Source organism: Cervus elaphus, chromosome X (genome assembly GCF_910594005.1).
Source record: "Cervus elaphus chromosome X, mCerEla1.1, whole genome shotgun sequence".
NCBI lineage: Eukaryota > Metazoa > Chordata > Mammalia > Artiodactyla > Cervidae > Cervus > Cervus elaphus.
This window is the reverse complement of record NC_057848.1, coordinates 31,999,751-32,011,819: the sequence shown is the minus strand read 5'-3', so window position 1 is coordinate 32,011,819 and position 12,069 is coordinate 31,999,751. Positions and strand designations below refer to the sequence as shown.

At 39.6% G+C, this 12,069-nt stretch overlaps 1 protein-coding gene across 5 annotated transcripts in view; it reads right to left on the bottom strand.

Annotated features, from left to right (window-relative positions):
• The window catches only part of COL4A5 (collagen type IV alpha 5 chain), a 236,308-nt gene that overhangs the window by 104,669 nt on the left and 119,570 nt on the right, over positions 1–12,069 (bottom strand). For all 5 annotated transcript variants that reach the window (XM_043896509.1, XM_043896511.1, XM_043896512.1 and 2 more), the window contains exons 3-4: positions 7,904–7,993; positions 310–354 (exon numbers count right to left, since the gene is read on the bottom strand). In XM_043896509.1, coding sequence (XP_043752444.1) covers positions 310–354; positions 7,904–7,993 — 135 coding nt within the window. The remainder of the gene's footprint in view (positions 1–309; positions 355–7,903; positions 7,994–12,069) is intronic.

Here is a 12,069-nt window from a genome sequence, read left to right as displayed (position 1 = left end):
GATGGGGAGGGAGGTGGGAGGGGGGATCAGGATGGGGAATACATGTAAATCCATGGCTGATTCATGTCAATGTATGGCAAAAACCACTACAATGTTGTAAAATAATTAGCCTCCAACTAATAAAAATAAATGAAAAAAAAATAAATCATTAGTTTTAAAGCAAGAGCAAAAAAAACAAAAATAAAAAAATTAAAAGACTTCACTTTTCTTCCTGCATTTCTATATGAGTCTTTTTCCAGTTGCCTTATAACACTTCAGTAGCTTCTCCGTTTGACCAACAAAATATTTGATACAGCAAATATCACTTACTCTGATCCCTTTTGGTCCTGGTGGTCCTGGAAGTCCATCATCACCCTGAAAAATACAACATAATTTAGTTATGTTTCCTTCAAAAAGAGCCCTCAAATAACTAACTTTGTATTGTAAACTGAGACAAGTTTTTGTGAACCTTTGTGAAAGTTAGTGATAAATTTATATACTCAAGGAAGAAGTATTTATTATTGAGACTAAAAGCACTAAGATAAGTCAAAAGCTAAAAAGAAAGGCCTTTATTTACTAAGAAGAAAACTGTTGACATGCAGAAGAAACCTTATACCTGTAAAGTTAGTTCTGAATCATGTCAAGAAAATGAAGATTAAATAGTGGTACAGGTATCCCTCAAGTCATTTGTGCGTGTGTGCGTGATCAGTCGCTCAGTCATGTCTGACTCTTTGGGACTCCACAGACCATAGCCCACCAGGGATTATCCTGGTCCATGGATTATCCAGGCAAGAATCCTGGAGTGGGTTGTCATTTCTTCTTCCAGGGGATCTCCCCGACCCAGGGATCGAATGCATGTCTCCTGCATCTCCTGCATTGCAGGTGGAATCTTTACCACTGGGCCACTGGGGAAGCCCCAAATCATTTATGCATTAACAAAATTAGAGCTGAAAATCTGAACAGTTTCTATATTGTGTCAATCTGCTCACCATGCTGCTAACAAACAGCATCACCTCTGAACCTAAATATGAGCTGTTCATGAGTTTGCTGCACTTCCTACTGTCAGAGCTAAGAAGGAACAAGAAAGAGCCACAGACTTTCCTTTCAAGCTTCTGCTGCAGACTCCATGCAAAAGAGGCTGCCCACAGGATTGTTAATCTATTTACCCATTTCTAGTTACAACTGCATTGCTGAGAATTTAAAGTCTTGCCTCACTAAGTTTTCCTAAGTAGTTAAAAAAAAGGGGGGGGAGGGAATAAAGAAAACCTAATCCTGCTCCAATAGGCAGGATTTTCAGTGGAACGTACAGTTAGTAGGCCACCATCTGAGGCTTTAGATAGTTTTACTAACTTGGGATATCTTGCTTTATACAAGCTTCCAAACTACTCTACTTACAATCCTAGAGATTCCCTTAGAGGTTCCTTTATGCCCATGTCACAGCCCCTCTTCAATCAGTAAAGCTCTGTTTTTATCTGTTTTATTTGGGGTTTCATGAAAAATTTTATTTGGGGAAAAGGTTACCTGATGTATTAGTTTCTTATACTGCTCTTACAAATTACCACAAACCTGGTGGGCTAAAAAAAAATACGATCTTACATACAGTTCTGGAAGTCTCAGTGGGAGAGCTGTGTTACTTTCTGGAGGGTTGAGATTTCATTTATTTTCTTTCTCCAGCTTCGAGAGCTACCAGCATCCCTCTGCTCATGGCTCTCTTCAATCTTCACATTCAGTGACAGCTGAATGAGTTTTTCTAACATTGCATCACTCTGACACTGATTCTTCTGCCTCCCTCTTCCACATTTAAAGGACCCTTGTGATTATACTGGGTCTACTCAGAGTAACCAGAATAATTACCCTAGTTTAAAACCAGTTGCCTAGCGGGTTTAATTCCACCTGTAATCTTAATTTCACTTACTTTTATAACCTAACATATTCACAGGTTCTGGGGATTAGTTACGGACATCTTTGGCTTCCTGGTGGCTCAGATGGTAAAGAATTCACCTGCAACGTGGGAGACTGGGGTTCGATCCCTGGGTTGGAAAGATCCCCTGGAGGAGGGCATGGCAACCCACTTCAGTATTCTTGCCTGAAGAATCCCAATGGACAGAGGGGCCTGGTGGGCTACAGTCCATGGGGTTGCAAAGAGTTGGACACGACTGAGTGACAAAGCACAATTAGGAGGTGGATATTAATCTGCCTGCCATACTCTGCTTGCAAACAAGCTTAATAATCTACTCTTTTCACAACAGATGCATCTCTAAGGAACTTAAAGTAAATCTAAATCTATTTTAAAACTAGAAGATTGATTGCTCAATGAATCATTTTATGTATTCCCACTGAAGGCAGAAATAAGACAAGGATGCCTTAATACTATATTGGCCATACTAAGCAACATGTCTAAATAAAAGAAATCAGAGGTACAAAAATTGGGAAAAATGAGGCAAAATGAATTATTTGTAAATAATATGTTTGTATGCATGGGAAATCCAAATTAATTAAATGAAAAATTACTATAATCAATAAAATAATTCAGTAAGGTAGCTGTATATAAAAATAATATGAAGAAATCAATAGTTTTCTTATATACCAACAACTACCTGTTAGAAAACATGATGGAAGAAAATATGCAATTTATAATAGCAGAAAAAGATAAAATATTTAGCATCAAACTGAATAAGATGTATAAGATTTGTAAGACAAAGTGACTAATGTTTACGTGGAAAAATAAGTAAGCAATAACACTGAGAAAAATTCTAAAGAATAAAGGACAAATGAGGAGACACTAGCAGTGTCAGATAAAATACAACAGGTCAATAATTAAAATAGTTTCGTTCTGATATCTGAATAAGCAGACCATTGGAAGAGTATGAGAAGTCCAGAAACAGGTCCATATAATCATGTGAATTTGGTATATAATGAAAATGCATTACAAATCAGTGCAGAAAATTATATCGGGGCACACTTGTGAGGACATCTAGAAAATAAAAGTAGAATTTATATCACAAACCATACCAGGGTGAATTAGAAATTGATATAATATTTACATGAAAAAAGTGAAACTATTAATATACTGGAATAAAACATGGGAGAATTATTTTACAATCTTACAGTGGGGAAGGCATTTCCTATTCAAAACCAAAAGCCATAACAGACCTTTGATAAACACAGAGGGACATAAATATACACATACACAGATAAAGGGCAATCTCCCTGAAATATAAATAGCTCACTAAAATATGAAAACGCCAACAATCCAGTAGAAAAGTGGGCAAATTATATAAACACACAGTTCACAGAAATGAAAAGATGCTCAATTTTCACAAGAAAATAACATGAGTACTCATTACGAATGTATAGACCTCGGTGGCTAATGGACACAGTGGAAAGGAGGTATTTTTCACTGTATACATTTTATGTTAATTTATTTTGAACAAAATGAATAGATTATGGAAAATCAATTATTTTTAAGAATAAAGAAATACTTTGGAAATTTTTATATATGCACTCCTATATATGTTATTTATATATATATATTTGTTTTCTATACTTTTACTTTCATATACAAATGTATACAGATTAAAGAATAATCGTACAAAATTTTTGACTTGGCATGTACATTAATATATACACATGTCCAAACATCCAATCACATAAAAAGTATAAATTCAGCTATTATTGGGAAGTATGAAGTCATAGTGGAGACTGAAGCACAACGTGCTTCCAATTAAAAAAACCCAGAGCTTAGAAAGCAGTGAAACCTTCTCATTTTATGGATACAGAAATGGAATCACAGCAAAAGATTGAATTGCTTTCTTAATTTAAACTGCACACAACTACACCTTTAAAAATTATCATACGCTGTACAATAGTCCCAATTAATTGTAAATTATTTTTAAAAAACCTAATGCAGTTAGTTTTTAAAAATTTGACATAAATTTTATTAAAACTGAAACCACTCAGTGAGCATGGTGTGCAAGAAACTCAGCACCTAATACCAGGTAAACTCAGATACAACAAATGTAACTTTATTTTTTTATGGTTCAACTTAATTACTAAGGATCTATTTCACTAACATTGCTGAAATTTAACCTCAATTGACTGGACTTCCCACCTCATTTTCACAAGGCTGCGCCTAAGTTATGGAGAGCTTAAGTAGTTTCAAGGTGTTAAGGGGGTGAGACAGTCTAGTCCAAGCTGGAATTCATCGAGATGTCCTTTGCCAACAGTGTGCATGGATTACTGCTGAGTTAGTGCCCAATTCTGGGCTTTCCTGGTGGCTCAGCTCAGCCTGCAATGTGGGAGACCTGGATTTGATCCCTGGGTTGGGAAGATCCCTTGGAGAAGGGGATGGCTACCCACTCTGGCCTGGAGAATTCCATGGACTGTATAGTTCAAGGGGTTGCAAAGAGTCGGACATGACTGAGAGACTTTCGCTTACTGGGCTTCCTTGGTGGCTCCAACGGTAAAGAATCCACCTGCAATGCAGGAGACCCTGATTCAATCCTTGGGTCAGGAAGATTCCCCTGGAGCAGGAAATGACATCTCACTCCAGTATTCTTGCCTGGAGAATCCCATGGACATAGGAGCATGGAGAGCTACAATCCATAGGGTTGCAAAGAGTTGGCCACGACTGAGCAACTAAGCACCTAGGGCTCAATTATACCCACTTGACTCAGATCTTTCTGCTATTTCTGTGCTGCGCTTGGGTGTACAAGAAACATTCTGATGTTTCATACCTCATTAGACTAGGAAATTCTGTTGTATGTCCCACCTACTTAAATTTTATGCAGTCATTTGGAGTTTTGCTTTTTCCTCAGTGTAAAAGTTCTCTATTCAGGAAATTTATACAAGTCATGTCTGTTCTTGAATCTAACAAAATTCCTTGGTGAACTACCACCTCCTCAGAGATTATGTGCAAACCTATTCCCATAATCTATGCTATGGTATAGTAAGTGTTAAAAAGTATTATGTATTTAAGTTAATTTTCCCCCTTTACTAAGAAGACCACTTGGTAAGTATCCATTTGATTCCCTTCATGCTCTAATGGCATGATGTACCACTATTCCATGAAATAAAATTAGGGGAAAAAAAGGGTTTTTAAACCAGTTTTCTTTTCCAGGAAAATGAACAGAACTAGCCCTTTCATCTATCAGTTCATCAGTCCAACTAATACAGATAGTAAAGGAGAATGAGCCAAAAGAGCCATTAAAAAACTCCAAAACTTCTCCCAATTTTAAAATTCACTATTATTTCTTCCCATTCATATCTTAACATGCACATAAGATGTTATCCTTGCTCATGGCATAGGAGAGACTGCCCACACAGAAGTCAATGGGGAAAAGTATCACCAACTGACAGGATGGCAGCATCTTCGGATCTTTGAGCATGGGTACAGGAGAGGGAGGGTGTATGTACCTACCCTTTCTTCTTCCTCTCTCATAGAAAAGCCTGCGTGACTTCCTCCTCACCAGATTCATTGATACAATTGTCTCAGATAGTCACCACTCAATTTGACAAACTGGTAGACATGTCACCCATCACCCAGCCCTGCAGATAAATGTCTGCTGTGTCCCTGAATACAACAAATGGGTATTTCTCTAAACATGGAAATTCTTAGTACCTCAGATATCCCAACATTGTTACACTGATGCGTTGCCACAGTTGGACTCTGATGCTACAGAAATAAAACACCTCTTCAGATGTCAACTTGTTCTTAAGTTGGGATTAACTGAGGCATCTGGGAAAACGGATATGGGATTTGCCATTGGAGCTATTTTGACATCAATAGTGCTGGCCTTCTCCCCCATACATTCCCCTACCTTATACAAATTTTGCAATTCCACTCAAGGACTCTACTCGCCAGGAGGGACTTCTGGCTGTTTGAGTCCCATGATTATCAATAACTTTTACCCACCCATCACCATGTGCACCCCACCTTGGGATATTTCTTTTGTAAAAGTCAGGCCTTTGACTTTCTGACCAATGTACATAATGGGGGCATTGACAAGAGACTTCTAAATATTCAAACAGCCTCTCCCAATGAGCACATCACAGTAAAAGAGTAAGAGTGGAACTCAAGGTAGATTATGGTTACTCAGGAGAATAGTCTGCTCATGTTTATGTTCCTGGCAGCTTTTCCCACTGTCAGGACCATTCATTAGAAAAAGTTGTGTGCAACTTGTCCTTGAAAGTGAAGTGAAAGTTGCTCAGTTGTGTCTGACTCTTTGCGACCCCATGGACTATACAGTCCATGGAATTCTTGGCAGCATACTGGAGTGGGTAACTGTTCCCTTCTCCAGGGGATCTTCCCAATCCAGGGATCAAACCCAGGTCTCCCACAATGCTAGTGGATTCTTTACCAGCTGAGCTACCAGGGAAGCCCAAGAATACTGGAGTGGGTAGCCTATCCTTTCTCCATGGGATCTTCCTGACCCAGGAATTGAACTGGGGTCTCTTGCATTGCAGGTGGATTCTTTACCAGCTGAGTTACCAGGGAAGCCCCAACTTGTCCTTGACCTCTACTAAAGTCATTAATGATACCACTTCAGCTTTGGAAGCACAACAGACCAGCCTCAACAACCTGGCCTGAGTAGTACTGGATTAACAGCCTAGTCTTCAACTTCCTGCTGGCCAACCAAGGAATGGTCTTGCTATTGCCAGAACTTCATGATGTACCTACATCACTAAAACTGGCAAGGTAGAGCAGTCTATCACCAGACTTAAATCTTCTGGCTCTCTAAGTGTGATCAGATGGGCTATGGGCCATCTATTCCTGGCTTGGTAACTGTATGAGCCACCAGGGAAGCCCAGTGGTTGGGGCTGATGGTTACACTCACTCCTCCAGGCAGGCCTGATCATCCTGCTTGGAGTAATTTTGATCAACACCATGATCCACTGTAGCCTCATACTAATTATATTGTGACATAACTCCTCAAAGTCCGACCCATCCAGGTCCATGTTGGAGTGACCTATGTTTCTCATGGGTCTTAAAAAATCAAGAGATGAAATTGAGGATTCTGGCTCCTGGCTAAAGACCTATGTGTGATTTTTCAGACCCAGCCACAGGCAGTTACAAAGACTTCATGGTAAGCCTCACATAGAAAAGCTGCCCATCCCATGCCAGAAAGCCTCATATAGGAAAGCGGCCCATCCCACACCAGAATTAGTGCACAGCCAATGCATGTCAGTCTCTGAAGGGAGTTGTAGTTAGGGCATCAGTCCTCCTGGCTGATCATGCTCTTATGCACATCTGCATTGAAAGACCTCTTTATATGGAGCCTTGGTGAAGACCTCTTTATTGAGTGCAGGATGGGGACCTTGAGGACATTTTTTTCTGTTCTCTGTACTTTTCCACTCCCAGCTCTTCCCTCTCTCCCTTCATCCATCCAGCCCTCTGGTATACTAAAAAACAGCAGTTTTTTCCCTCCAAGTTTCTGCAGCAATGAAACAATTCCCCATGCTGAAGCATTTGACCCTCACTGGCACTTTTACACGAGGAAAAATGGAACAGTGGGGAAATCCACACTTTCTCTGGTTTATGTTTTGCTTATACACACTGTCACAGTAAGTGACTAAAAGCTTGACTGTTACTTTCATTTTAGCTTGTTGTCTTAACCAGTACTCTGACACCTGGCAGTTCAGCTCTCTCCAGCTCAGCTGAGCTCCTGACAGGACTTAATTTTTGTTCAGGATCCCAATAACCACACACCATTAACAGTATCTTCCAAAAGCATTTGAATACAGCAGTAACATTTAGCCTTTTACAGAAACCAACAATGAAGTATAAATTCTTGGCCATTCTACTGTTTTATTTAAATATTAGTTTTTGGCTGTAATTCAGTAACTTTTTAATTCATCTGACACTTATCCCATATTAAGATGGCTTCATTTCTTTGGTATTACTGACTGGCAACTTGGCACATACCTTTTGTCCCCGAGGCCCTGGGGGCCCTTCTGGACCTGGAAATCCAGGCAAACCTGGATGGCCTTCCAAACCTGGAAATCCTCTCTCCCCCTGCAATTGGACAAGAAAGAAAGATAAGGTCACTCGTCAATTTTCAAGCAGAAGCATGGATGAGATTCAAAAACATCAAATGACTATCTAGAGAAGATTAATTTATTTATGCTAAATTCAGAGTATCTACTAACATGAAGAAAACTGTATGAGTAGAAAAACACAAACCACTCTAAATTTATATCATATTTGGTAATGTAATCTCTTGCTTTCTCATAAAATTTAAAGGCTTATCAGAGATGAAATAAAGCTGAAACATACTGACATGAAGAATTTAACAGAGAAGATGGCAATAAATTCAGGAAACTAGGTCTGAAGGGGTTACAATGAAATAAGTATGGTACACAGATGAAGAAGGTTAAAAGAACATCAGAGAAGATTTCAGGTTTGTAGGAGAGCATAGAGTTGTAGGATTATTCATAATGGAAATTAATTAGCTGGTTAGGGATAAGTTAGCTAGAAAAGGGCTTGATAATATCAAGATCTTTATATATTTTTTCTGATTGTAAAATTAAATTAAAAAAGGAGTCCATGTTTGTTCTGGTAAAAAAGAAAAAGAAAAAACCACCACTAACTATGACTCAAGTCCCAGTTCTGACCACAGCACTTATCAACACCAGCACAGGAGGGCTGCCTACCTACTAGTGAGGATCCACCACATCTTGTCAGCATCTATCAACAAAGGTTGCCTGATGTACAAATCTCTACAACCAGATAGGTGGGGGCTACAGAGCCACCATGTGTACTAACATACCATTAGACATATTAGAGTTAGTTAACTTGCATACAGTCAATTATGCAAAGAGTAAAAACCCCAACATCTCCAGGGGATCCAATCACAGAAAGCAAATTCACCACTATTACATTTAAGAACCCCAAGGGCTCATAGTTCCAAGGCATGAGCTTTCAACTGCTCGGCTGCACGCAGTTCCTCTACTTTTCTAAGGCTTGAAGGTTGAGTCTCTGGCCAAAGGCTCTGGACCTTGTTCTGGGAACCCCTCTCCCCAGATTCTATCCACAATGACAGCCTAGGCAGCATGTGAGAAAGACGAAGCGTGTATATCTACAAGGCAACTAACTAATGGCCCATAAGAGGCATATACCCCTGGAGATTAAGGAGCAACAGACTTTCATTCACAATCCCAGTGGGGGGGGGGGGTGTGTGTGTGTGTGTGTGTGTGTGTGTGTGTGTGTGTGTGTGTGTGTGTGTGTGTGTGTGTGTGTGTGTGTGTGTGTGTGTGTGTGTGTGTGTGTGTGTGTGTGTGTGTGTGTGTGTGTGTGTGTTAAGTACTAAGTTTAGCCTGTGTGTGTGTGTGTGTGTGTGTGTGTGTGTGTGTGTGTGTGTGTGTGTGTGTGTGTGTGTTAAGTACTAAGTTTAGCCTGGATAGCTTAGATAATCTTGTACTGAATAATTTCTTGTTAAGTCATACTATAATAAATGTAAGAACTTTGAAAAGGCTACTTCTGGTCAATTTTCACTTATTACTTCAAAACCAATGAAGCAAATGTTACCCAATTAATGGTAGGTCTCCACATTCCTGTAGCATTGACAATAATTATCATTATTGACATGTTACTGTATTTTCCATTTTCAATAAATGTATCTCTTTGTTGTTTTAATTACTCATAGGATTGTGATAATTTAGCATCCAAAGGGCTTCCCTGGTGGCTTAGATGGTAAAGAATCATCTGCAATGTGGGAGACCCAGGTTCGATCCCTGGGTTGGGAAGATGCCCTGGAGAAGGAAATGGCAACCCACTCCAGTATTCTTGCCTGGAGAAGTTCATGGACAGAAGAGCCTGGTGGGCTAAAGTCCACGGAGTCGCAAAGAGTCAGACACGACTGAGCAACACACACACACACACACACACACACACACACACACACACACACACACACACACACACACACACACACACACACACACACACACACACACACACACAATCTCAATTCCATTATTTTGAAGGAAACAGAACAAGAAAAGAGAAATAGAAGATTAAAAATTTTAGACCTGGATTGCCTCAATTCACTACATAGCCCATTTATAGCAGAGCTGGTAATAGAAATCTAATCAAAAGTGCCAGTCAGAAAGGAAGCTGGGATGAAATAAAATGATCTAGTTGGAGCAGATTTCCATAAGTGGAAAACACAGCTATGTTTTAGGATTTCCACTGGTATTTAGAGCATATCTCTGCCAAAACTTGAGGCTAATGCTTGAAGAGAGCTATATAGTTTCAGAAGCCAAATTGCTACCTGGGCTATAGATAATAGAGGACTAAACTAGAAACTGAAAGTAGAGAGTGCTAAAAAGCTTAACTACACTTGTATTAATAAAAACCATATACCTATACCAGATTCCTATCCTGAAATCTCCTCACATAATAGTCAAACAATGTTGTAGTCCTATCTAGTTGACAGAGCAGTATCATCCCAAGAAAGACAGAAGGGCAGCTACTGGAGGAAAGTAGCAGAAAAATTGCAATAGCAACCCCCAGTCTTCAAAAGGTAGAAAGTTTCCTGCAGTAGAAACTATAGAAGGCTTCCATGAGGAGAGAGTGCAAGAGGGTCCTCTAACCTAATTCCTAATACAGGAAGTAGGGAAAACTGACATTTGTTGCATGCCTACCCTTTCTACTGGTTGTCAGGCAATTATTTAATCCTTATAACTACCTAGATTTTACTGTAATTTGCTAGTTACACTCACTAACATAGAAAATGATGTGGTATACCTATTTCTGAAGGTCAAACTTAAAAAAAACTGGTTTGTGCTGCCTGTCCACATTTGGATAAAAAAAATTCTTCTCATTTTTCTTTGTGGAATAATAGTCTTCTCTCTCTGCCTGTCCCTTAAATATTGGTATTACATTGAATGTCCTTTTTTGACCCTGTCTCTGGGATATCTCAAATATCAACATATTTTTTCCTAAAAGCTGGGCTCACAGGGCCCAATGTCTTAAACATCTCCTCTTATATATCCACACAGGCACCTAACACTCAACAATAACAATAGCAAGTGTGTACTGAACGCTTTCTATGTGCCAGAGTTCATTCTTAATTCTTTCCATGTTTCATCTTATTTAATCCTCCCAATGACAATATTCAGTTCAGTTCAGTCGCTCAGTCATGTCTGACTCTTGCGACCCCATGAATTGCAGCACGCCAGGCCTCCCTGTACATCACCAACTCCTGGAGATTAGTCATACTCATGTCCATCAAGTTGGTGACACCACCCAGCCATCTCATCCTCTGTCGTCCCCTTCTCCTTCTGCCCTCAATCCCTCCCAGCATCAGGGTCTTTTCCAATGAGTCAACTCTTCACATCAGGTGGCCAAAGTATTGGAGTTTCAGCTTCAGCATCGGTCCTTCCAATGAACACCCAGGACTGATCTCCTTCAGGATGGACTGGTTGGATCTCCTTGAAGTCCAAGGGACTCTCAAGAGTCTTCTCTAACACCACAGTTCAAAAGTAACAATTGTTCGGTGCTCAGCTTTCTTCACAGTCCAACTCTCACATGACCACTGGAAAAAGCATAGCCTTGACTAGACGGAACTTTGTTGGCAAAGTAATGTCTCTGCTTTTTAATATGCTATCTAGGTTGGTCATAACTTTTGTCCCAAGGAGTAAGTGTCTTTTAATTTTGAAGTAGAACCTACTTTGTGAGTAAGAGGTACACATAAAAATTTAACAGGAAGGCCACTTTATAATCACAATAAGAAAGTTATGTGATCATGGAAATAAAAAATAAATTCTAAGAATAGTTTCTTGGGGCTTCCCTGGTGGTACAGTGGTTAAGAATCCATCTTGCAATGCATGGGACACCAGATTGATCCCTGGTGAAGGAGGATTCCACAAGCCATGGAGCAGCTAAGCCTGTGTGCTGCAACTACTGAAGCCCACAAACCTTAGAGCCCATAGTCTACAACAAGTGAAGCCACCACAATGAGAAGGTCCTGTACTGCAACTAGAGAGTAGCTCTCACTCACTGAAATTAGAGAAAGTCTGAGTGCAAAAATGAAGACCCAGCACAGCCAAAATGTAAAAATAAATAAAAATAAAAAAACAGTTTATCAA